Here is a 27431-nt window from a genome sequence, read left to right as displayed (position 1 = left end):
AGCTGTCAGTATTTTGTGGGAGGGATTCAAGCAGGAAGTTTTGTTGTTGTTTAGTCGTTTAGTCGTGTCCGACTCTTCGTGACCCCATGGACTAGAGCACGCCAGGCACTCCTGTCTTCCACTGCCTCTCACAGTTTGGTCAGACTCATGTTTGTAGCTTCGAGAACACTGTCCAACCATCTCGTCCTCTGTCGTCCCCTTCTCCTTTCCCAACATCAGGGTCTTCATCAACAGCAGGAAGTTTAGGTTTGCGCAATTCAAGGGGTCCCCCTAATTCAGAAACAGAACTTTTGCAGTTAGGAAAGTGACGGGAAAACATGAGATGACTGACTGGCCAATGAGAACATGTATAAACACCCCACAAGCAAATCGGAATGAATGCCGATTGTATAACAAATAAATCGGAACAAATGTTCAATAAAGAACAGATATCATCTAACTTCCACGTAAGCTTTATGGAAGCAAATCAGGATGAATGCTCAATAACTAGGGCATCTGGAGGAGCCCCAGGTCTAGATTAAATTCTGTGTCAAATATTGAACAGGTTTCTAAACCAAAGCAAGTGCCCATTTTTAGATTATAAACATGAGCAAGAACTTGTTGACATGACTAACTATTCAGCGGTGGAGCAAACTTCCTTGGAAAATGATAGACCATCCTTTTTTAGAAGGTTTTCAGCAGAGGCTGAAGGCTACTGATTAAAGAAGCTGGATTTCCTACATCTGCAGCAGGCTTGGCTAGGTGACCTTGGAGGTCTTGTCCGACTCTATGGGCAGTATTCAAGCAGGCATTACTCATAGTAGGCCCACTCAAATTAATGGGCCTGACTTAGTCACGTGTGTTAATTTAAATGGGCCTGCTCTGAGTAAAACATAGTAGAATACTACCTGGTGATTCTATGAAAATGTAGGAAATGCAGCCACTTTTGGAGTGACTAAAGGAAGAACAAAAACAACAAAAAAAGATGATTGCTGCACTTTCCCCATTGAAAGTACAGAGAATACTTAAGTATTAAGATTTAGGAAGAATGAGCTGCTTAATAGGTAGTGGGGATGAGCTTGATGAGATAAACAGAGATGACTTGGCCATGGTACTTTATGGCTCTGGCGACTTCCAGATTGGATTATTTTAATGCGCTGTACATGGGCTGCCCTTGAAGGTGACTTGGAAACTTCAACTGGTTCAAAATGCAGTGGCCAGATTATTGACTTTGGAGGGGGGATGTCCCTAGACAACACTCAAACACCCCTCGCCGGTTAATTTCTGGGACCAATTCAAGGTGTTTGTGCTAGTGTTTGCCCTTCTTTACAAACCCTCTTTGGTGTTAAGATCAGCAGAGGGGCCCTCTTAGTAGATCTGCGGCTCCCAGATGTTCGGGGTAGTGATGGCCTAGGAGAGGACATTCCCCATGGCATGCCCTTAGTCCCCTCTCCTCCCACAGAGGTACATCTGGCATCTTCCCTATACAGCTTTTGGCGAAGACACATTTATTTACCCTGGCCTTTCAAACTTGAGGTGTGTGTTTTCAGATACCCACCCTCTCCCTATGACTGTAATTTATTTTAACCATTTTTAATTTCTGATTTTTTAATTGTTGTTGTAACCTTCCTGGGATCTGTTGGTTAAGGGCAAGCAATCAATTTATTAATAATAGTAACAGTTAATAAATGAATAGTTTTTAATGTAACTATTATGCAGTAATGGGGGCACAGGTTTGAATTTTAGATGGGTCCTGCCTCATTCTTGGTCCCCTGCTGCTTGTGCCAGTATTCCCATGACAAACCATAAACCTGTAAAAGGGCAATTTGACACCCGTGTGACTTCTGGGAGCATGGAATTGGATCTTTTCTTATAGCCACAGCAGTTTGGCTGTCTTAATATTTCAAGATTCCAAAGTGTTGGGTAGAGTTATGAAGGCCTGAGGAGGGGGGAAATGGAAGAACTGGGGGAAATCCCAGTCCCCCCCCATTTTTCTGCTTTTTGTCCTGTTGTGTTTCCAAAACAATGGGGGGATCCAGAACAATACGGGGGGAAATGGGTCCTGCCCCACATTTTCCATTTCCTCCCAGGCCTTCACATCTCTAGGGCTGGGGTGCCCAGCCGCCAATACTGTAGAAATAATATTGAGGGATAAGTTTGCATTCTGTTTTGAAGAGGTTCGGCAACATCATATTTTATAGTATAGATGACTATATAGTTACTTCTAAACTACAGGTGTTAATGTATACTACTTTCTTCTTCCTTCAATTTTCCTTTAATTTTGAAATCTACTGTGGAAAGTTGCTGGGGTTTTTTTTGGGGGGGGGCCCTAAAATTATGGTGTGCCTAGTGCCTTATATAAAAGACTGGCAGTTGACATGAACGACGGGGATTACAGCGCTGAGCTCTTAAACGTATCAGAAGGGGAATGTAAAGGAACCTTCCCTCTATTTATAAGATAGGATTGCTGTCAGTACCTATTACACTAAGATAAATCAAGAGATAGTACATTAAGGCTAATTACACTCTAATGTAATGTAGCTGCAGCCATTCCTAATGAACAGATGAACAGAGCCTTCATTTCCTAGATACTTCGTTTGCAATAGCGGGGAATTCCAATGCACAGCAGCTTGCCTTTACACAGAGGAGAGGCGTTACTGCGATAGAGGAAAGCCTGCCTTTTATACCCCTAAGAATGGTGTAATGCTAGACAGCTGCCCTGCAGGCTCTCTACAATTCCTCTCTGTGTTGACCTAGAGAAGAGCGCAGTGTAGAGAGGACTGTAACTCCTAATCCTTTTCTCTGACAGTGTCAGCATCTCGGTGCAAATGGGATTGTGTTTTTTTCAGGCTGGGCTTAAAATTGCCCCCAAAACAGTTCAAATTCCCTGTGCGGCTTTCTGTTCTTTTTCTCTTTTCTTTTTGCAAATAAGTGTTCGTTGCTGCCAGGTAAGGGGGAAGAGGGCGAAGAAGTGAAATGTCTTAAAGTTTCTATCCCCCCCCCCCATCACAACAGAAAAGCTGTCTTGGAAAACCTATTTTCAGTGTTAGCTTTCTTTGTGTCTACTTCTGTTTTCAGTGCATGCCTGTATGCTTGTGAATAAAACGAATCAAACTTTCCACAAAAGGCACGCCCTGCTCCTGGTGGTTTGTTAGAGGGTGTGCATTTTTGTGGCTGGTTACTGCACTGAGAAGGCACTCTTCACAGGAGGTTGGGCTATAGATGACCCTCCTTTCTCTCCAATATTTTGAGTTTTAGGTAGCTGCAGTAGTCCCTGATTGGCTATAATTTCATGCCACCCCCCATCATGTGACATCACGGAGCCCACAAAACTAATTCTGAGTGAGGGCAATTCTTCTGAAGAGGCATTGTCCAAATAAGTCTCGCTTGCCCTCAGGGGTGGTGTCACATTGCCAAACATAAATTGCTGTGTGATGAGATCATTGTTACCAGGAAGAAGGTCAATTTTAAAATACCTTTTTTGTGTGTGCTGAGAATAGCACATTTGGCTCAGCCCTCAAAGAAATATACCTGGAATAGCCTTATTTGAGGTACTTCCTTCTCTTCTTTCCAGTTTCTCCTTAGGATCCAGTGTTTTGAATCCGGCCTTTCCTCCTTCATCTTCCATGCTCTCCCACTTTCAACTGAGTCTGCTTCCTTCCAATTGTGGATTTTAAGCATTTTAAATAGCAATCTTTCATCTTGTGTGCTTTGTTACATAAAACAGGGTGTAAACAGAAAAAAGGGGGGAGGCAGAGGGCACTGAAGTGGTTAAATGAGCAGTGCCAAAGAGCTGCTTTACCTATTACCACAGAGTGGAACTAGAGGATATGCAAGGGATTAGTACATCAATTTCTACTCTTCCTGGTATTACATAATGAAGGAAGATGTTATGTGCTTAGTATTTGGATACAGATTTCACGCAGTTCCAGGGAGCCTAGAGAGAGGATGTATGACCTCTTTTAAAGGAGTTCACCACAGAGCAGCACTCCATATAATCGCCTTGCTAACACATGGGATTGTTTTTGGGCTTGCGGACAGTCTGGGCTCACATGAACCGATGCATCCATGTAGGTAGCGTGGCTGTGGATGCCCCAGTTTCCATGAGGGTGACAGCATTTTTCATTCCTCTGCTATAATGAAAATTGACGTTGCTGTGAATACAGCACCCATGTGGGGGAGACACCATTCATGCAAATTGGTGTCTCTACATTGGAGCTGTAGACACAGCAGCTCCAATTTTGCAAGCTCAGCTCGGCCATAAGACCAGCATATCTCCAAGGCATATGAACCACTCCACGCATTCTGTTTTGGTTTTCAGGTACAGGCACCCTACAGCTATGTTCAAGTGGTGAAACTCCTGTCTGTTGCCTTAATGCGTGCATGTTGGAACAGCAAACTTAAGATTTTACTGGTATCGGGCCCTCCACCAAGGTTGATGGGTGTTAGGTTCCTGGCCTTTTTACTGGTGGTCCCCGTGCTTCTGGAATTCCTTCCCCTAAGAACTCCACTTGTCCCCTTTTCTTGTAGCCTTTAAGAGGACAAAAAAGGCTTTAAAAAAGAAAAGAAAATTCCACCATATTGCTAGATCTCTATGGTGTTATCTGAGGTTTTGAAGATTATATCTTGTTTCATTCTGTCATTTTGCATTTGTTTTGGGAAGTCGTGTTGTGAGGGCTTGCCACCAAAAATGGGGAGAACGGAAATGAACAAATAACCTCTTGTTACCATGCAGGGTTCCACTGAAAGTAGAACAGGCGAACAATGCACGTGATGCTCTGGCAAAAACTGTCTACAGTCACCTCTTTGACCACGTGGTAAACAGGGTAAACCAATGTTTCCCTTTTGAGACGTCCTGTTTTTTCATTGGAGTTCTTGATATCGCAGGTTTTGGTAAGTCTTTTGCATAGGGAACTCTAAATTGCCGTTTAGCTTTAGTATGGTTGCTGTATTGCATCATCTGCTTTCAGACCATGCTCTGGGATCTAGTTAGTGATCTGTATTTCTTCCATTGGAGTGATCACTTAGCGTTGTGTGTAAGTCTGTTGACATTCAAAGCAGAGTGAGCATTGCGTAGGATTGGGGGAAGCTAAAAGTCCAAATGACTAAAGCCTGATCCCAGGAAACCTTCCCAAAGCAGTGATCTAGATGGTGGCATTTATGTTGTGGTGACACTTCCTTTTTATAAAGTACTATGTAGTCGGGTGGTATTATTCAATAAACAAGTAGTGCTATCAACCTATAGCAGAAGGAGCTGTGGGAGCCGGAGACTGGGAGATCAGCAAGTAAGCTGGGTAGAGATTTGATACCATGAGTTCCCGTTTCAAAGCTCCTTCTTTAAACCACTGTGCTACCCTGGCTATGTTACCTGTCTTCAGCTTAATGGAAGATGTGGAGTAATCTAAAGAAATATGACAACAAATTGTTCTCATTAAGCCTTGGATGCAACTGGAATTCCCGTGGTGGGAAGAGGAATTGAGTCCACGACTCTGTATGCAATTACCCTCAGAAAGTCAGAGCTGCTACCTGAGCACTTCCTTTGTATTTTAAAAGAGAACAGTAGGGGATAGTCTAACTTCACTCTTCTGAATTGCAACTGTGTTCCTGCATGGAAGACCTAATGTTGGAACTTTGTGCCTTAAACCAACATAAGATTATAATAAGTGTATTTCCTAGCTGACGCCCCCACCCATTTTAAAGCATATTAATTCCTTTATTTTACAGAATATTTTGAACACAACAGCTTTGAACAGTTTTGCATTAACTACTGTAATGAGAAGCTGCAGCAGTTCTTTAATGAAAGGATTCTCAAAGAGGTAATTGTATACAACCATAACAAATTTATTATGGCATGGACCACAGTCCGCTTCCTCAGATGCATGAAGTGTAATCCTCATTTGGCAGGTGGTGGGAATGGGATATACAACAATGAATGCAAAGTGAAATTCAGGAGAATCCAGTGATAAGTACTTGAAAGCAAAGTATTTACAGTGACCAGTTAACAAGGCTGTTCAGTGAACAAACTCATTAGTCTTTAAGGTGCCACAAGACTCTTGTTTTTGCCACAACTGTTTAATGCAGCTACCATTTTAGAATGTGATACATGTTGTTTATAGTCATTTCACTGAGGTTTTTCTGTTACCAGTGTCTGATCGGCAGATACAATACATCTGTAGAACTTTGCCTGTAGCAATTCTAGGAGTCAACTCCTTGAGTCTCATGGACTTTTGGTCATCCTGAAAAAAGTTACACAAATATTGCATCACGTAGATACCCCATATATGTAATTTTTTAAAATAAAAAAAAAGTGATTTGAAATTCCTTCTACGAAGATGTACAGAAAAGTTGTGTCTGAATCAGCCTTATTTCCCCCATTAACATTTAAGAGCATGCATATAACAGATGTGCTTGAATGTCCTACTGGATTTGAAAACCATGAAGAAAAACTTCCAAATGACAACATTATTTTTCAGCTTCCACTTCAGTGCACATGGTGATGCTAGTTAGACAGCAATGCTGGAATCGTTTGAACAAGGTCAGCCTTCATAGCACCTCTAGCAATTTGACAAAGGCCTGATGTTCGAGATACTGAACAATCATATTCCCAGAAACAAATAAAGCAAATGACATAGGAGGTGGTTCAGGGCACCAGAAAAATATAGGACTGCTGTTTTTTGGAAGTTTGAGCAAAAGTGCCGAGCTGTTTCAGAACTGTTTCATGCCACAAAGTTCAGGTTGCTTAAGACTGTGAAGTGGCTCATCACTGAGAACATTACTCGTTCTTCTATCACAGGATCAGCTTGACTTGAAATAAAACCAAGCCAGAATAAGGGATGGTGCTGGCACTCGTGTGTGACATTGCTAGCATGTACCTTCGGCCCTCACGTAAAGGATATGAGAAGTTGGACAGATGAGCAGTATTTTACTCATATGATAATTTCATTATTTCTATTATAGGAACAAGAACTTTACCAGAAAGAAGGTTTAGGTGTCAATGAAGTCCACTATGTAGATAACCAAGACTGTATAGGTATGCATGTTGAATTCTGAGATGCCGTTTGTGTAAAGAAAGAAAAAGTTTTATTTGCTGTGGTTTTCATTGAAACTGAATGGTAGTATATCTGTTTTGTTTTCCTTAACCTTTAACATTCTTGGAAGCAGCAGGAGGGTGAAATGGGCCATTTAAAATGATTTTTGAATGAAAACGTGCCGTATTTTACACCTGCTCCTTTCATACTTGATAAGAGATCCATATTTTGATATTTTAGTGACGGGACATAATGTGAAACTGTGGTTTGCTTAAACATAGTTTATTTTAAGGTCTGGTTCTGAGCCTCACTATAAACCTGGATAAACCAAAATATGAAATTTGGAGGTACTTTGCAAAAACTAATTGTTGTAAAACGTCTGAATCCACATATTGTTGACAAACCACAGGTTTGTTGCTTAGGTTGTTGACATTTACTGCTAAGCCACTTAATATATCAGCTAATAGAATAGCTGCAGATTCTGCAGATTACTCAAGAGCAGATGTATTTAGGAAAGGTAAAAGCTTTGTATTGCTTGGTAACACTCTTGTCACTACTCTGTATATACTGTATTAACTAGCCTATTGGCTTCTGTCTTGCAAACAGATTTGATCGAAGGGAAATTAATAGGTGTTCTTGACATTTTGGATGAAGAAAATCGGCTTCCCCAGCCAAGTGATCAGCACTTTACATCAATGGTACATCAGAAGCACAAAGATCATTTCAGACTCTCGGTAGGCTTATTTTTTTTTTTTTATATTGGCATCAGTTTGTTTACCCCAAGTTATAAATTGTCATAAATAAACCATTGTACATTACATCCAAGATTCCCCCATTATCCCTTTTCTGTCAGATGTTCCAGAGTACTTTCCTACTGACAATACTGGTCCTAAGGAGGCTCATTTGCTTGGAGAGAGTGTAGCTACAATTACATGTATATGTATTTTGGTTTCTAATTGCAATGTGTGAATTCAGGACACAAGGACAGAGAGATTGACTGCAGAGAACAATGAAATTTTTGCTTTGCAATGTTTGGTTAACTCACCAACCCTCAAAAATCACCTTCTCTCCCGCACGACAGCTTGGTTTAGCAAAAAGTTTCCATCTCCACAAATGGGACATTATCTAAAATATTTCTAAAATAACCAAAATATTTAGTTAAGGGTGCCATTTTATATAATGGATGAGCTACACAGATGAATGCCCGATGCACCCATGGCAGCAATCATGTCACCTTAAATTCCAAATCAACCCATTTGTTATGAAACCCAGTGTGTTGACCCCATCACAGGGAAGCGTCCTTGGCAATAGTCATGGCAGGTTTTATCTCCATATGTCTTTACAGCAAAACGAAAGGGAATATTATAAACGTACACTCCTGATTTATTTACCATGACCAAGCATAAAGAAGCATTTGGTCTCTGAGGTTCTGGGAGAAAGTCAGTACAATTGCACACTGTCTCCAACCTTCATTTGAGTCACAGAATTTTAAAAGGAGGTGGATAAGAATCTGCAGTGCATCACATTTAATTTCTTAGCCACTTTCCACAAGAACTCTCCAAGTGACATATACAGATAAGATTCCGATACACAATACTCCACCAAGCTACAAATGAAACCACTAATGTGATCATATTGCAAAAACGAATATGTCTGTCTTCCTGATAAAACCTTGACCACCATCCCTGCTGGCTGTGATTGCAATCTAGTTGCCTTGGTCACAAACTCAATATAAAATGTGGCTTCCTTACGGTTAAATGGAGTAGGCTGAAGAAAGCATGTGGCACCAATTTTGACATGCCGGCTGTGGTTCCTGGTTTGTTTCCAGGTTCAGTTTAATGAGTTGTCTTTGACCTTTAAAGACCTAAAGTGCCCAGGTCCAACATACATGAGGACTGTCTTCTCTCATATACCTGTTCAATAAGATCTGCTTCATAGGCAGGTTTTTTTTGGGGGGGGGTATGTTGGGCCCGGGGGGACGCGGGTGGCACTGTGGGTAAAAGCCTCAGCGCCTAGGGCTTGCTGATTGAAAGGTCGGCGGTTCGAATCCCCGCGGCGGGGTGCGCTCCCGTCGTTCGGTCCCAGCGCCTGCCAACCTAGCAGTTCGAAAGCACCCCCGGGTGCAAGTAGATAAATAGGGACCGCTTACAAGCGGGAAGGTAAACGGCGTTTCCGTGTGCGGCTCTGGCTTGCCAGAGCAGCAATGTCACGCTGGCCACGTGACCTGGAAGTGTCTCCGGACAGCGCTGGCCCCCGGCCTCTTGAGTGAGATGGGCGCACAACCCTAGAGTCTGGCAAGACTGGCCCGTATGGGCAGGGGTACCTTTACCTTTTTTTATGTTGGGCCCAAGGTTCTGGAACTTTGTCCCTGGGAAAGTGTGGTCTGCCTTTGCACTGCTAGTTTTCAGTTGCATGTTGAGTGTTCTCTTTCAGAGGGCATTCAAGACCCCCATAGCTGCGATATTGCTGTTGGGCATTTTAGTTGTTGCTGCTGGGTTTTTTTTTTAATAGGTGTCAAAGCTATTCTGTATGTTTTCTATGCTTTGAACTGCTTTGACACAAAAGGTGTGGCATTAATATTTTAATTAATAAATACATAACCCAACCAGGGACCAGTGCAGTCCATGTGGTTGGAGTCTTAGCCGCCTTCACTTTCTTGCCCTTTTTAGCTGAACACCATGAGGGCAGTGAAGAGCTGCCATTTAGCAGCACATTAATTTGTGGCATGCCAAAATGGCTGCCTAGAACTGGCATGTAAAAATGCATGGGGCTTACAAGGGCGCGTAGTTTTCTAATCTTTTTTCTTTGCAGTTTTATCTACGTAGTTGGTCATTTGTTTTGTGCTTTATGATTTTATGGTTCTATGACACTTATAAATAAATAACATAAAATATTGGTTTTAAATTTCAGATACCCAGGAAATCTAAACTGGCTGTTCACAGAAATATCCGAGATGACGAGGGCTTTATAATCAGACATTTTGCAGGAGCAGTATGTTACGAGACAGTAAGTGAACATGATTTACTGAATTTCATCTTTCTGTATAGTTTTAAAAATAAATTATTTATATCTGTTGTGTAGTGGATCCTTGTGAGTGTGGCTGAGCAGATAAAATATATTCAGCTACATGGTGAGAATCTACGAAGGCTATAGGAAGAACTCAACATCATGCTTAGGACCCCACCAGATAATTTGAATATTGAAGACGTTTCATTGGGAAGAGGTGTTAATCTAAGTTGGCAACACTGTTTGTGAGAGCAACTAAAAGTTTCTGAATGGTGTAACCTAATGAAGTAAAACAAATTTTGCTTCTGCTTTTTACAATCATTGATGTTTGGTCTGCAGTGCCTATGTGCAATTTCTGCCCAGGTGCCTCAGTGATCAAGTGATAGCATAGACATGTGCAAACTTTCCCTCCTACCTAACATTATTTTCATTATTTTCCTCAGACCCAGTTTGTGGAGAAAAACAACGACGCTCTGCATATGTCTCTGGAGTCCCTTATATGTGAATCCAAAGATAAATTTATCCGGCAGCTCTTTGAATCCAACACGAACAACAACAAGGACCATAAACAAAAAGCAGGGAAGCTCAGTTTCATCAGTGTGGGAAACAAATTTAAGGTATGGGCATGACAAACCTTCTCCTTTCCCGGGACTCCTTTCCATTTTCTATGAACACAACGGGACTGTAAAGTTAGGCAGACAGCATGAGTGGTTTCAGTTTCACGTATTCCTCTTGTCGGACCATCCTTGTTTACTCAGAAGCAATCCCTGCTGGTTTCAGCAGGATTTCCATTTTCTAGGATGCATGCTCAAAATTGCAACCTCAAACAGTTTTGTGATATGACAGGTATAACTCATGCAGTCTGGCCTTTGCTGTAGTAAACTGAGGCAAATCTTCAGTGGCTTTTTGCCTTTTCCTGATATTGAAGCAACATTTCTCCATGCCCTGAGGATACCGGGGTATTCCTTCTGTCCTCCCTCCCTGTTTTTCGTAGTCCGTGTTTGAATTTCAGAAAGGCCTGTGCGATCTCCAGGTAACACGCATTTCTTCCACACATCCCTCTGCCTCACTTCTGTTCCTTGTCCTTCCTTTATGACTCACAAGCAGCATGAATGGCTTCTCTCTCTCACACACACCCGCTTTTGCAATCTGCCTCTGCAACGTTTTATGTGGGGCTTCTTGGACTCTTCAGTCGCACACTCACACTTGCACGCACTTCCACCATTGCCTCTGTCATTCCACCTTCTCTTGGCTGTGGCTGCCGAAAGTTGCAACTGAGACTTCACCACATTGTATGTTGCACAGGGAGCGAATGAATTGCCAAAATGGGAATCTGTATTAGTTTAATACTGTATGTTTAGCGTCTGTATTAATTGCAGACCCCGAAGCAACTTCTTATCAGAGCTAAATGTGTGGTTTAAAAAGCTTTGCTTTCTGTTGTATAATGAGAATTTGCACATTTGAAGCGAGCCCCTTCAGTCAACAGAAGCTAGCTGTGGGTGTCCCATTGAGACAGTAAAGTAGATTTAAAGTGTTATCATTTCTCTGAACCCTCTAAAAATATTAATAGCATTGACAAGACAAAACAAAACCCAAAAAACCTCGGGGGGTTGAGCATTCCTTTTCTCACCCCCCCCCCGCCCTTCTCCTAACAGTATTATCTGATGCTTTTCCTAATTTTTCCTTTTGTTCTTAGCTGTAAATCTGACCTCTGTGTCTTCTGCTCTTTCTGTGTTAAGCCTTCTCTGTTTTTCTGCTTCCTTTCCCTATTCATCAGTTTTTATTTTAGTTGGCTTTTACCAGCTCAGGATGGCTGGAGGGGAAGCTATAGGGGAGTTGAGAGGAAAAGCAGGCAGAGGCAAAACCAAGGGCTGCAGGTAAATGTATCACCTTCGTGGACTCATTATTTATCAAACTGCAGTAATTTCAGCCAGAATTCTTATTTCTAGCACATCAGTTTTGCTTCATGTAACGTTAGAAAAATGCCTCCACTCCACAGCAGGGTTTTTATTTTTGTCGCTGGTTCCCTCAACAACCCATGCATTAAAAACCACGTATTAAATCTGTGGTGGGACCTGGGAAGGGCAGTAGCTCAGGGTTGGACTGTGTGCCTTGCATGCAAAGGGTCTTGGGTTCAATTCAGTTAGAGCTGGCGGGGGGGGGGGGGGCTCGTTTTCTTTTTCACTTTCGTTTTTTAAATTTTAAATTAAATATCACAACCGTCCAAATAGAGGGAAAAGCAAAATATATTGAGAAAAATGGAGAGGAAGAAAATGGTTGGAGAAAATAGCTTGCATAATGAGATACTATTAAATTAACATAAAAAGAATATACAGGGGTACTTTGCCTGCGATTTGATTGTTGAATGAACAGAGCCCATAAACTTGTTTTGATCATTATATTTTAAAGTGTTTCTGTCAGCTTTATCATTGTGACACATTCCCAAGCTTTCCTCAGCCATTGTGGGTTGGTTGGAGGGTCTTTATTTTTCCATTTCTGGACTGTATAGAGTTTCGCCATAGTCAAAAGAGTAGTTACTAATTAGAGATCGGGATTTATAACTTCACCGCATGCAAAGAAGGATTGTGTTTGCGTTTCTAGGTAATGCAAAGCCGGTGATTTCCTGCTATATTCAAAATTGTAACTCGGAGAGGTTTTGCTTTTGCACAATCCCAGAAGATATGTATGAAATCTGCCTTAGTTCTTTTTCTCCTCCAGCAGTCCTCCTTTTCTGAAACTCTGGAGAGAGGCTGCCACGTGCTGTAGAATCAGGCATAGCCAACATGAATGATAATGGACCACAGCTCCCATCATTCTTGGTTAGAATGAATGGGAGTTGTGAATCATTATTATTATTAATAATAATCATTTCATTTCCATCCTGCTTTACATTTTTAATGGGGGGGGGGATCTCAAAGTACCCAAATAAAACAATCCGAAAGAAAACATTACAGAAGAAAGTCAAATATAAAGTATGCATCCAAAGCAGCATAATTAACAGGAAACTAAAATATCATCTTAAAGATTTCAAATGGAAATCTTTACTAATGGAGGTTAAATATAAAATGTACATTTAAAGCAGCAAAATTATCAAGAAAATAAAACACTTTCTTGAGTACAGAACATACCTGCAGCTGTTGCAGCCAATTCTGTTAATGGCTGTGGGAACTCAGGCTCCACAAGCAGGGTCTGCAGTAAGAGACAGCCAAGGTGGTCCAACTATATCTGGAAGAGCGCCATGTTGGCTACTCCTACTGAGCTAAATGTACCAAGAAGGCAACTTGCTTGCTTTTCAAATAGAAAATGGGTTTACAAAGATAAGTCATTTTCCATGGGTAGAAAGGGTAGGTGTGTATTTCCGAAATCAAAATGCAAAAGGAGGATTTCAGGCATGCAGAGAAGTAGGTGAAATTATAGCAGGGCCAAGGCTTTTCAGCTTAGCTGAAGATCCCTCTGTTACTTGGGATTGCCACAGAGCCTTCCCATCCCCCCAGCCCCCTTGAATGGCCTGATAATGGGGGCTGGAATAGGGTTGGGGGAGAAGTGGGACGGGATAGGATAGCAGAGCCAGTCTCTGTGCTATTCTAAACAAGTGAGGAGATGCTCCCTGCTTCTGGCTTCTGCCAAGCCCAGCACGCTATGAAACAAAACCCCACTCTTCCTGAGGGTCCGCTAGTATGCACAGAGGACTTGGGGAGGTGAGCAGGTCTGTTCCTACTACTCACTGGGCTTTGGGGCAAGGGAAAGGTAAACATCAGTGCTCAAGCCTACATTGCTGTTTTTGCAATGCCAGGTAAGAAACTGACTCTGCTCCCCCAACAAGTTTCTCTGTGCATGCCAGGTGAGTCATTGGATGGGTTGACCCTCTTTTGCCCAACATGAAAATTGCATTTCCCTGGGCTCTGTGCAATGCCAAGGGAGGTCCATGGGGGAGGGGAAAAAATGGTGGTGGGTGTGTCTTCATTAGCAGGTGATTGGCTTTGTGAATCACCATTTGAAACCAAATCTAGACCACTAAGTCAATGCATAGTCTATATTTTAAACATTTTGTAACTTCGACCAACACACCCTAATGGCTGAAAAAAGTGTTTATTGAAACCTATCTGGTTCCTGATGAGTTATGTGCAAACATCCGCTGCATCTGGCAAAGTACAAGACTCCCCTCATCATTTGGGATACTGTATCTGATCCTACACCATCCACTTAATCCATGTAAGGTTCATCTAATAACATGGATCAGGTTATCTATGTGCCAGCTGAATGCGTAGTGTAAGTCAAGGGGAAGCCAAAGTGGTGCCCTCCAGATTCGTTGGGCCAAAGCCCCTGCCACGCCTGCCACTGCTAATGCTAGCTGGGGCTGATGGGATCTGGTTCCTGACAACACCTGCAGGGCACCATATTGGCTTACCCTTGTGTTCAGTGTTTAAAAGAGTAGCTCACATTTAGCAAATTGGTGGTGCTTTCCATTGAATAGAAAGGAGACATTCCTAAAGGTCCTTTGTTTGGAAGACCATTTGGGTAAAAGAAACATTTATGTACTAAGTTGTACATATGAGGTCGGGTGGAAGAATTCTGGTAGTGGTATGGTATGGCATTGCTGCTTCCCACCTTAATTCTCTTGCTGCTAAGGCGGTTTGACTATGAGTAGCAAGTGAAGGTGTTGGTACCGTGGACTGACAGATCCTATGCACTCATTCTCCTTTTCACCTCCATTTGAGCAAGTGCATGTATGCATGGGGAGCTCGTGCTAAGTGATGCATGCAAGTAATGATGTGTCCTCATGAGTGTAGCCCGGGGGGAGGCAGGGGGCAGCTGCCCCCATCAAGTAAATCAATAAAAATATTTAGCTAACTGAGGTTCTGCCCCCCCCACAACATGAAGCCTGGCCATGCCCATGTGTGTCCTGTGTGCCTAATCTCCCATTCTCCATACTGATGCAATTTCCTTTGCTTTTACAGACTCAGCTGAATCTGCTCCTGGAAAAGCTTCGCAGTACAGTAAGTGGAGATTCTTTGCCTTCTGTTAACTCACATTTGTTTTAATTTTTAAAAAATTGCATTTACACCAAATCTATAGATTTCAAATGACGTATTGCAGGAATAAGTTAACTGTATAACCACTGCATTTGATAGTGAGGCAAGCTTTTATCTGCTGAAGCATGGCTGTTCCATGATCCATGTCAACAAGTTAGTTATTGGGGTCAGACATTTTGGATATTACCATCCAATACATGAATTGATGGCGCCTTCTGTGTGCATAGGTTGAGTGTTTTTGATGTGGTTCAAACCATTTTCAAAGTACTATTTAGTTTTAGATATGTATATTTTTAAAGTATCCCATCCTTGAGGGCTTCAGTGCCAGATCAAAGTATTGGGGAAGACTTGCTAGCAGATAATTGCCCATGATAAACACAATGAGATGTATTGAGAATCATTGCTTACACATCTGAGACCATTTATCTGCCCTATTCTTAGCATGCAAAGTACAAGTACCTACTAAAACATCACTTCTTTATTTTCTTTGGCAGTCACTCATAGCCAAGTAAGATCATCTTCCATGAACAGGGTCTTAACAGTGAGTCTGTAAGTGACTGTGGAGGCCACTTCTGGAGCCATACGTCCTTCCACAGTGCGGACATAGGTTTCAGGGCAGGAGTTGATCACAGCCTTCCTGGGTGCACATGTTTCAGTTTCATAGAATAATAGAATCACAGAGTTAGAAGAGACCACAAGGCTATGGCTCTTAGTTCATAGTATCCAACACATCCAGATATGGATTTAAGGGTTTTTGGTGTGTTGTCCACCCAGCAGCAGGCGCCACCACAACTCATGCGTGTGATGTGATAAAGCTGTGCATGTGACAGAAAGACAGAGCAAAATAGCTTATGGAAAGAGCATCCCAATACTATTGAATCTGGACAGGGTTTGGAACAGCTAGTTGAGAGCCTTTTAAATTGATGAACAAACATTGTTCTTTTCAAGCAGCGTGTGAACAAATGCTGTGAAATAATGGAAGCTGGTTTTCTCTGCCTCTCTTGCCTAGATATAAAAGGCACTTCAAAACCAGATGAAAACTTGAGAGGTGGAAAAGGGAGATTCTAGAGGAAGAGTAAATGTTCTTCAGGCTTTTTGGACTGTCTTTTGATGGTGTCATTCATTAGCTGCAGTCTTATTTGTATATTGTCCTCTGGATGTTTGGAATAAGTGTCTGAGATGTTCTGGCCATAATTGCCACATAATTATGAGTTGATTTAAGAGCCCCTCAGAAAGACCTCGAGCCAGACTTGTCAATTCATGTATTCATTAAATGCTTCCTTGATAAATGAATGCTTATCAGCCTTTTGGGATGCTGCTTTATGGCTCTGAAGTTGTGTAGACAGATTAAAAAATGCCTTATTTTGATGGCATCTGTTCTATCTCGGAGCTCAGCCTAAAGCTCAAAATATTTTATCCTCTCCTCCATACCCCATGATGAATGAGTAGTAGTGATGAGTGTACTCTCTTCCCCCAATATCTATAAACTGAGCTGCTCCCCCTATTGGAAATATATATATCAGTTTATTCCAGATCCTATTCAGAACTTGACTTGCCACCCACACTCTCTGAACACCATCAGGAATGCAGTGGCCTGAAAACTACTCAGTACTCTCTCAAAAGCCACTGTGGTCTGCCCTGTAGTTCTGTCCCCACTTAAATTTTGTGGGGTTTTTTGTTAACTGCAGCAGTGGCAGTACAACCTCCCTCATTCCTTTTTCAGAATTTGTACACTACTGCAAGGGATCCTGAGAAATGTAACTTTCCCAAGGCACTTGAGTTCTGGGTATCAGTACTAGTCTCAATAAAAAAAAAGAGAGGAATTCTTCTTTAGCTAGGGAAAACTATTGCAAAGCACCTTGTTCTTCAAAGAGTAAAATATTCCTGTGCCTTTCTCTGTGTTTGCATTTACTTAAAAGGGAAAACAAGGTATCTTTTACCATAGAAGCCTGGAGGAAAAATACTGGTCAAGAAGTGAGGGGTAGTATCTAGAAAGGGAAAGGCTCAGTTTTAGAATCTTTATCCAATTCTCAGATGACCTGAGCTGGCTGCCTTCCTTCAAAAGGTGTGTAACTTTTTGAACGTACAGGAAGTTTAATCTTTTGCAAAGTTTGTCTGTCTTGCTCTCCCCCTTTTTTCCCCTCAAAGAAGAGGATCCAAACAATGGAGAAAATATTAATATGTACTAATATGGTACAAGAGCAGTTTGATTTAGATAATGCTTCTAAACGCCAGCTTTTCAGAAGGTGAAATAATTGAGGTTTTAATGGGCAGTTGGATTCATATGGGGATGGTAAAGCCTGAAGCCTCAAAATCTATTATTTTACTTATAAGTGATTTGCATGTATTTTTGCGATGTTGCCAACCTGCTGTCTTTTCCAACAGGGGTCTAGCTTTATTCGCTGTATCAAGCCTAATTTAAAGATGACAAGCCACCACTTTGAAGGCGCCCAGATCCTCTCCCAGCTCCAGTGTTCAGGTAACTTGATGTGTCTTGTTCAGTTCTGTAGCACGATTGTCATGTAGATGAAAAGATTCATGTGGAGTTGTAACAACAGGGCTTTAGACAAGTCTTCCTTAATTAGAAACAACAGGTTACTTTTTAATTTCAGCAAAGCTCTGCCAGTGCAGCAAGATTACTGGTGCATAACAATAAGTGGGAGATAATATCGATTCTTAGTTAACCCAGCTACTTTTTAAAGGGCAACAACTTACTCCTTGTTTCTCACGTAAGCATTTTAAAAGCAAAGAGGAAAGAACTGGGCATTCTATGCACTTGGATTGGGTTGAAACTTCCCACTTGCAGGACATTCCATGGGAAGGGTTTTTTTTTTTTTTTTTGTCACTTCCTCCCTCACTCTGCAACCTACTGGTATTTCCTGAAAATCTGCTGTGAAGAGTTGGGTGATCCTCAAGAGCAGCATGCTCTTGGTGGTGCTGGGAGCTGCAGGTAAAAAGGAGAATCAGTCCAAAGCCCTTCTTCTTCCAGCAGGAACCTCTGCTTGGTGAGAGCTGCTTCAGCAACCAGAAAGCACCTGTCCATTCTTAAAATGCCATGTCACAATCTTGTCTGCAGTAAAAGGGAAGCTTAATGGTAACGGTCTGAGCATGAGATCATAATGCATTATCAGATTAGAAAGAGAGCACCATGCCATCATCACCTGAGCACCTTTGAAATCTTTTATATTGCTGTCCTCCCATTTGCATATATTGGATTTGGATCTAATTACTGCTATACTAATTAATCTTCCATATAGAAGTTCTTTGTGAAGCATTGCATGGAAATTCTGTTACGAAAAGTTTACAGTTTAGATTCACACCCCAGATTCACCACCCCAACAAATGTAAAATAACTGTATTGGGGAGGTGGTCATGGAAGATGCCAGTATATCCCCTTAGATCTTTAGTGCAGAGCTGGTATTTCACAAATCCAACTTTGAGGTCTTGCTCTGTGCACTGGCATCAAGGAGACGGGAAGGGAAGGGAAGGGAAGGAGAAGAGAAAAACAGCAGGCTGTGTTTGTAGGAGAGGGGTTCCACCTTTCTCAAGCCCCTTTCATTCCTTAAAGAACAAAAAGTCAGATCATACTTAGTTCTGTACTTCCCCTACTCCTGGAAATCCAGGAGGGCAGCAAAGGAATCTGTAACAGGTAGCCCAGAGGCTACATATTTAGACACTGGGGTCAAACTAAAAAAAAGTTAAGGTAAAGGACCCCTGGATGGTTAAATCAAGTCAAAGGTGACTATGGGGTGTGGCGTTCATCTTGCTTCCAGGTCGAGGGAGCCGGCGTTTGTCCACAGACAGCTTTCCGGGTCATGTGGCCAGCAGGACTAATCTGCTTCTGGCACAATGGGACACTGTGATGAGTGCCAGAGGGCACGGAAACACCGTTTACCTTCCCGCCGCAGCAGTACCTATTTATCTACTTGCCCTGGCGTGTTTTCAAACTGCTAGGTTAGCAGGAGCTGGGACAGAGCAATGGGAGCTCACCGCATTACACGGATTCGAACCACCGACCTTCCAATCAGCAAGCCCAAGAGGCTCAGTGGTTTAGACTATAAAAACAAGGAAGTAGATAAGGGGTAGACAGCATCGTGCCCTCCAGATGTTGTTGAACTCCATCCGCCCTAGTCAACATGACCACATGGAGAGACCCCATTATCTCCTCCTGGAGTAGTAATTAGTCAAAGCTACGTGTCATGACAGCAAACATTGAAGGCACACACTTTTTTGAGGTTCATGTAAATTATAGGACTAGTTTCCTTGTGAGTTCTTGTGCCAAATTCCCAAAGTAGTCGGAGGAGATGTATTTATTTCCTTCTATTTTTTATAAAAAGAGTTGTCCACATTCCTGCATGGCTTGTCCATGATGACTTCTCTTGGAGGGGGGGGGGGAATCGGCATTAATGATGACATTAGAAACCTGTTTTTTAAAACTATTTGAGAGTAATGTAGCTTGCGAGTTACAGGGAACCAGACAGAGGGCCTTCTCGGTAGTGGCGCCCACCCTGTGGAATGCCCCCCCTTCAGATGTGAAGGAAATAAGCAGCTATTTTATCTTTAAAAGACATCTGAAGGCAGCCCTGTTCAGGGAAGTTTTTAATATTTAATGCTGTATTGTTTTTAACACTCGATTGAAAGCTGCCCAGAGTGGCTGGGGAAACTCAGCCAGATGGACAGGGTATGTATGTATGTATGTATGTATGTATGAATAAATAAATAAATAAATATTATTATTATTAGGCACTTATTCAAAAGAAGCCACAACCTCACCAAATCAGGATGCTTTTCTGGTATTGTGGATTGGATCAAAATGTTTCCCTTTTCTGTTAAAAGTAAGCTTTTTCTAATGGGAGCAGGAAGGTTTGACTCCAAACCTGTGAAATCAATAGTATGTTGATTCATATACTCTAAGGCTGCAGTGCATTAATCTAAGAGCCGCGCCCACTGAACTCAGTGAACCTTACTTCTGCAGATACATTCATAAGATGGACTGCAGCCCTTAATGCACGCAGCCGGAGGTTCCATTGACATTTTTCCCACTGGAATGTTTATAATTCAGGTGCAATAGACCCAGTGCATCCACTTTTCTTCACTGCTCACAAATCCTGTGTGTACCTACCTAACTCTGGGCTATACCTGCCTCAAGTCACACATGCACAAAGAGCTAGTGCCTTCTCTAGCATTTTAATTGTTTAACTTCTGTTGGTGGCTATTTTGCATCTAAGTCACTTTGGATACATGAGTAGCAAAGTGACAAATAATAGCGCAAACCTATACTCCTTTACTTAGAAGTATGCCCCGTTGACTTCAGTGGAACTACTTCCCAGGTACATTATGCATAAAACTGCAGCCTAAATCTCTGCCAGTCTCGGCAAAATGCTCTCACTCGCTGTCATCTGGGGAGCAAGCAGAGCTGTGGATTGGACAACAGAAAATCTGGGATACAGAATGGGTTTTCAGGAGGCACCTAATTTCCTCTGAAATAAGCCTCATTTCCAGTTAGGCTTCCAGTTTCCATTAGCTGCCACCTCAGCTTTTCTCTTAATTTAGCATGCCAGGGGGGCCCTGAGACTTTAAGCATCTGGTTCATCTTGGCAATGCTCCCTCTTGCTTGTCATGTCAAGTTACATTTAAAGTTTAATTTAGCAAATCAGTCACAAACGCTTAACAACTTTGCTTTAATTAGGGTTCTATTGACACCATTTTTGGCTGATAATCTGAAGGCTGATCGCTCTTGGCAAGTACTGTGAAAGAGGGAGGTGGGGAAGTAATAAAACGCCGTACTTCCGTGTTGCTCACAAGCCGTGGTTTTCTTTTATGGGTTTCTGTTTCCATCTTCTCGTTGAGAAACAAGTTCATGCAAATTTAAAGGGGGAGAAACATGCTAAAAATAAATGGCTTATTAATATGAGAAGCAGGGGAGGGAGAAATTAAAATAACATGAATGTCTCCAAGAATAAATACAGCAGAGAGCATCTTCTGTCTCCCCCCTTTTTTTAAATAGAAAGGACTGTTAGCCACATGACAGACTGCGCATCTCCCATTTATTTGGATTTCTCTTCCAAGGTTGCATTTATTGATTTGTTGTACAAGAGTTCTTAGCTAACCCTTCACCATGAGGGCAGGTTACGTCGTAATATAGGCTTATAAAAACAGATAAAACAGTTGATAAAATGAAACCATCCTAGCCAGGACAGAATAATATAAATTTAGCAGAAGAGGCGACTCTCACAAAACAAACAAACAAACAAAAACAAATTTCAGGCAATAAATCAATAGCTAATAGCACACCCAGTAAGAAATTTCACTGTCTCTAAAATAAAATATTAAACTTCAGTACACAAATACCCAGCACATGTGCATTTGTGTACTCCTGGATGCATTGTACCCATGCACACATTATAATTAGAGTCCAGTCTATACAAGAACTGGAAGTTTTAAATCTCGTTCTGGAGGCTAGACAACCAGATTACCTTACACCTTTGCTCATGTCATCCCTGCTCAACCTCACTCCCCTTCAAACAGTCCAGTGAGTCTGTCTTCATGGGAAAGGTTTTGAGTCGAGTGGGTATTTTCCAGCTCTTGCCCGCTTGCCATTTCCAAATTGCTACACCTTTGCTATTCTTGAGTAACTCTGCTATTCTATCGATCCTTTTGGACTTCCTGACACCTTTGATAGTATTGAACATTTGGTGTATGTGGTGATGTGATGTGACTCACTTGGGATCTGACTTTGAGCAGTTGATCTTGAGCAATTCTACTAGTACAGACAGACACTCTCGCCATTCCCTTCTGTAAAATGTGACCGGGGCTTCCTGGGATATGTTGGTCCTTGGGTGATGTCCAGCCAGTCACTGTGTCTCAGAATAAATGTGCAACGCTTGCAAAGTTTTAATGATCCCCGCCCCAGAGCATTGTGAGAGTGACAGCTGTGTCCTTTTAACTGAATTGGTGACATGTTTTTGCATGCTCGTTTCTCTAGGCATGGTGTCTGTTTTGGATTTGATGCAAGGTGGCTTCCCATCCCGAGCCTCATTCCATGAGCTATATAACATGTACAAAAAGTACATGCCTGCAAAGCTGTCTCGTTTGGATCCCAGACTCTTCTGCAAGGTATTAACGTCTAGAATGCTAAATACACTTCCTTTGTATTTTTTTATCATAGAGAATTGATATTCATTGAAATCTTTGTCCTCTCAAAGGATTTATTCATCAAAGTGTTTTTCTCCTCTCCCAGGCACTCTTCAAAGCCCTTGGATTAAATGAAAATGATTATAAATTTGGATTAACCAAAGTGTTTTTTAGACCTGGCAAGGTAAGTGTTATTGTTATCCAAGGAGAGTTGATGAATGTGAACATTTTCTACCCATTCTTTCTGTAAAGTAATTGGTAACTAAGATACGTGAAAGCTGGGTTGTTTTTTAAAAAAAATACAAAACAAAACCACAATTTAATTTTGTCTCTTCTGATGATGCAGATATTAGCAATGCCATTTCCATGTTTTATTTACTTATCTATATAAAATACCTTGATCAAACTTCTCCCTGTAATCAGATTGGCTGATAGCAGATTTAAAAACCTAAATCTCTGGAACACAAAAAGTCAAAAAATGAGAGCAATGGTTTAAAACCCCACAATGAGCAGTAAAGCCTTAGGCGCCAAAAGGTTTAGTAAACAAATAGGACTGACACCTTTTTCAAAAAGCCAGGGGAGATAACAAACTTTCTTAGAGAGATTATTATTATTATTATTATTATTATTATTATTATTAAGGCTACAGTTGCAAAAGCCCTCTTTCATTGCTTTTGCAGCTGTATCCTCATCTGCTGGCTCAGATTTGGGGCAAGGCAGTTTGCCAGACCATCAGATAGCCAGATCTATAGTGCATGTGGCTTATGCAAGGAAATCTATTTAGTTCTTTATTTTTATTCACGCATTTATAACCCACAAGGTGGAATACAACCTATAGAAATAAAATAAACAAAAAATACCCATTAAACAGCATTTAAAAACATCAATAAATACCGATCGATTAAAGAGGAGGGGGGGGGGAGTTATGTTGTAAATGCCTGCCTTTACACACACACACAAAGTTTTCAGAAGATTTCTGAAGGGAGCAGTGGTTCCTATTGAACCTCTACTGCTGTCATGTTTGACAGAGCGAGGCCTGCACACTAAATGCTCAGTCCCTGGGCTGAACCTCAAGGGAGTGAGGAACCACCAGAAGTGCTTCATCAGATGGTCTCAGTGATCAAGGTGGAGTCTAAGCAATCAGGCAGTCCTTAAAGGACCCTAGGCCCATTTTTATTTTTAACATCTGTCCATCCATCCATCCATCCATCCATCCATCCATCACAGTCTGGCTTTAAATGTAAAAACCATTGCCTTGAATAGAGCCCAGAAGGCCCCCCGACCCCCGTGGCCATGGCCTTCACTGCCATGGTTACAACATTCTGTTTGTGCTTCATCCCACCTGAGCCCCCTCAACATTCCAAAACAGCTGTCATGTAAATGATTTCCTCTTTGTGATGCTGGTGTCCACTTTCAGTTTGCAGAGTTTGATCAGATCATGAAGTCTGACCCAGATCATCTCGCTGAGTTGGTTAAACGAGTCAACCACTGGCTTATCTGCAGTCGTTGGAAGAAGGTCCAGTGGTGTTCTCTGTCGGTTATTAAATGTATGTATTCACGGGTCTCTTGGGGGTGTGTCTGGAGGGGGGTATTTGTGAGCCAACATTGAAAGCTTCCTAAAGCTGCAGACTCTTAAAGCACACTTACTTGGAACCCTGGAGCATGCAATGAAATGGATCAGGGGTATGTTCAGAACAGCCATTCCACACAGTGCATTATTTATGGACTGTATTGTTTATGGAATTCACTGCCACAAGATGCCCTGATGAGCACTAGCTTAGCTGTTGCTACTACTCAGGATGGTTATAGGCAGGATTATTTCAGAGGTAGGATGTTTTTCAGGACTTGTTGCTAGGGGGGGCGCAACAGGAGAGGTCTGGTGCCTTTGTATCTTGCCTATGGACTTCCCAGAGGCATCTGGTTGGGGATCATGGGGAATGGGACAGAGTGGATGAGACAGACCTTTGGTTTGATCCTGTAGGCGATCTTCTTATGCCCATATATTAAGTCAGAGGTAGGCAACCTAAGGCCCGGGGACCAGATGCGGCCCAATCACCTTCTCAATCCGGTCCGCAGACGGTCCATGAATCAGTGTGTAGAATGTGTGCTTTTATTTAAAATGCATCTCTGGGTTATTTGTGAGGCATAGGAATTCATTCATTATTTTTTCCCAAAATATAGTCCGGCCCCCCACATGGTCTGAGGGATGGTGGACCGGCCCACGGCTGAAAAAGGTTGCTGTCCCCTGTATTAAGTTGTGGAATTCCTTATCACAAGTTGCTGCGATGGCCTGTCAATTTAGGCCAGGGGATGGGACACCTTTGACCCTCCAGGTATTTTTGGTCTGCAGCTTCCATCGTCCCTGACCATTGGTCATAGTGACTGGCTCTGATGGGTCCTACAGCATCTCAAGGGCCACAGGTTCCCCATCCCTGGTTTAGAGGCCTTAAAAATACTGCACACCTGGGTGAGAGGGCTCTTGAGAAATGCTCATAGATTAATAGATAGACTGAATGATCAAATTCCCAGAGGCACAGTGTGCTTCTAAATACCAGAAGCTGGTAGAAAAATAACAACAGGGGCTGCTAACTTTGTGCTCTTAATTTGGGAGCTTACTGGAAACTGGTCATGGATGCAAACCCAATGCTCGGTTTTGAGGGTTTTTTAGTCAGATCCAGCAGGCCCCATGCATTATAATTTAAGTCTCCCACACATGGGAGTGGGGCTCATAGCCAGGTAAATTTGTTCAGAAGCATGAGTACTGCTCACACAAGAATTGTTGACGGCCACAGTTGCCTTAACCACAAATGAGGAAAGGGAATGACGACATCTGTTAGTTCAGGCTTGGGGAACTGATGACCCTCCAGATGGTGATGGAGCGCAACTCATATCAGCTGCATCCAGCATGGTCAGTGGTTAGGGATGAAGGGTGTTAAATTCCAACAACATCTGTTAGGACACAGGTTCCCTGCTCCAGGGTTTGCTTTTAAATAACAAAACCCAAACCCAAACAACATTGCGTGAAGTTTTTGTCATCTGCTTACCCTAGCTTTCCAACTCCCATTTTATAGCATCATAATATATTGTTATTATTTCATTACATTTAAACCTCACCTTTCCTCCGAGTTCAAGGTGGCACACGTAGTTTTCTTCCTTCCCCTTTTATCCTCAAAACAACAACCCTGTGAGGTAGGTTAGGCTGAGAGACTGCAACTGGCCCAAGATCATCCAGTCAGCCTCGTGTCTGAGCAGGGACCTGAGCCCTGGTCTCCAAGGCCCTAGTCCAACACTCTAACCACTACACCACGCTGGCTGTCTTGTACCGGGGTTATGCCCTACCTGCATATTTGTGATGGTCTTTCAATTTTCTCTTTGTATTTCACAGTGAAAAACAAAATAAAATACAGAGCCGGTGCCTGCATTAAAATACAAAAGACGATTCGTATGTGGCTGTGCAAGAGAAAGCATAAACCACGGTAAGAAGAAGCAATCCTATATATATGCTTGCACCCCACTCCTAAATACCAGTGTACTGAATGACCCATCCAGTTTTGTTGCTGGCAGAACCTGTACATCTCATCCAAGGCCTTGAGAGCCTGGGAAAGAGTTCTAAGGGATGTTAGGGGTGTTCCTTCTAGGATGCTGTACTGCTCATCTTAGGGCCAACTTCACATTACACCAGTGCCGTGAGCAGCGGTCACGCTTTTGTTGTTTTAATTGAAGTAAAATTAAAAATCTGCTTGCCCCCACATTCCCCAGATATGATCTTCGTAAATCTCTCTCTCTCTCTCTCTCTCTCTCTCTCTCTCTCTCTCTCACACACACACACACACACACACACACACACGTAGCAAGGGTGGTGGGTGGGCAAGACTTCAGTTCTATTGGTGCTGCCCTCCCTCATCTTGGGAAAGATTAAGTGCTCAGGGGAGCCTTCAAAACTACTTATTTATGTGATGTATTTGCAACATTTCTGAACTGCCCAGCTGCAAAAATAAAATACAGAATCTCTGGGCGGTTCAGAAATAAGTTTCAGCTATGAAGTATAGAATTAGGAACCTAGAGAGAAAACCCTAAACAGTTTAAAAACAGCACTGGAATAAAGCCAGGCGTGAAAAACAACTGTAACGCAACAAACTTTTTTTTAAAAAATGTGTATCTTCCATCACAGTCCCTGTGTGCCATAAAACTTGCAGTGCAAGAGAGAATTCATAAGATTGGTGCAGTTGCTCTGTTTGTTACCCTGTCTGCAATTTTTCTTTTGAACTCCATGGCTTTGTCCAAGGGGAACCTGAGGGCACAGCATGGGACAGCGGTTCATAGCTAACATCCAGTGATACCTACTGTGTACTGCTCTGTGAACTTGGAATGAAGGGCAGCATATAAATTCAACAAATAGTTTGTGCGGTGGAAATCTGGTTGCACAAAAAGGGCTTCTGGTGTTTATCCTGCTCTCACACAACCCCCCAGAAATGTGCTCCTCACCAGGGTCCCCCAGAAGAGGAGAGGAAGGAGTATCCCCTGATATAAGTAGATGCCCCGTTGCTTGATGTTAGATCTCACTCTATGTTTGCTGTCTGCTTCTCAAAGGAGGGAGCCTTTTCTGAAATGTAGAGAAATGTTCCTTTCACAGCATTGATGGGCTAATAAAGGTCCGCACCTTGAAGAACAGGCTTGATAAATTCAATGAAGTAGTAAGTGCTCTGAAAGAGGGGAAAGCAGAAATGAGCAAGCAGGTCAAGGACCTTGAAACGTCTATTGATGCTTTGATGATCAAGATTAAGGTAAGATAACATATTGAGAGCAAGGTAAGAGAACATATTGAGAGCATATTATGTCCTGCAGATCTTCTGCTCTTAGGGATGAGGCCTTGGGGGGCATTTGATGGATTCAGAATCAAATTCCTATTAAGGCTTAAGTTTAAAAATATGCAAGGCGCTTAGTGTTTCATGCTAAATCTTTAAAATTTGGCACCCTAATCATCCATGCAGCACACAGAAAAGATGAATTGTGTGATAGCTTTTTTTTAAAAAGGATGTAAATATGCATATTTCTTCCTACTTTGTGTAATTCTGTGCCTTTTTTTTTTTTGCTTGTTTCTACAACCCTTTTTCTGGTTCTGCTCATTGTTAAAGGAGTGAGGAAACCGGATTTTCCTTGGACACGCTACTGCAAATCTTATTCAGCAATCTCTCATCGTCTCTGAAATTTCAGCAGTCGTTTCCGTTTCTTTTTGAAGCACATTTTTTGC

General features: G+C 42.1%; 1 protein-coding gene across 7 annotated transcripts in view; it reads left to right on the top strand.

Moving 5' to 3' along the window:
* Positions 1 to 27431, top strand: part of MYO6 (myosin VI) — a 105238-nt gene that overhangs the window by 53863 nt on the left and 23944 nt on the right. For 6 of the 7 annotated variants that reach the window (XM_028722813.2, XM_028722810.2, XM_028722816.2 and 3 more), the window contains exons 13-25: positions 4715 to 4872; positions 5704 to 5795; positions 6937 to 7009; positions 7614 to 7741; positions 9918 to 10013; positions 10457 to 10630; positions 14972 to 15010; positions 17432 to 17525; positions 22032 to 22162; positions 22287 to 22364; positions 23598 to 23727; positions 25566 to 25656; positions 26814 to 26964. In XM_028722813.2, the coding sequence (XP_028578646.1) occupies positions 4715 to 4872; positions 5704 to 5795; positions 6937 to 7009; positions 7614 to 7741; positions 9918 to 10013; positions 10457 to 10630; positions 14972 to 15010; positions 17432 to 17525; positions 22032 to 22162; positions 22287 to 22364; positions 23598 to 23727; positions 25566 to 25656; positions 26814 to 26964 (1435 nt within the window). Of the gene's footprint in view, positions 1 to 4714; positions 4873 to 5703; positions 5796 to 6936; positions 7010 to 7613; positions 7742 to 9917; positions 10014 to 10456; positions 10631 to 14971; positions 15011 to 17431; positions 17526 to 22031; positions 22163 to 22286; positions 22365 to 23597; positions 23728 to 25565; positions 25657 to 26813; positions 26965 to 27431 lie in introns of those variants that run through there. The other variant, XM_077926208.1, reaches the window with a different exon arrangement.

The sequence above is a fragment of the Podarcis muralis genome, chromosome 3 (genome assembly GCF_964188315.1).
Source record: "Podarcis muralis chromosome 3, rPodMur119.hap1.1, whole genome shotgun sequence".
Classification (NCBI taxonomy): Eukaryota; Metazoa; Chordata; class Lepidosauria; order Squamata; family Lacertidae; genus Podarcis; species Podarcis muralis.
This window is presented reverse-complemented; position numbering and strand designations above follow the sequence as displayed.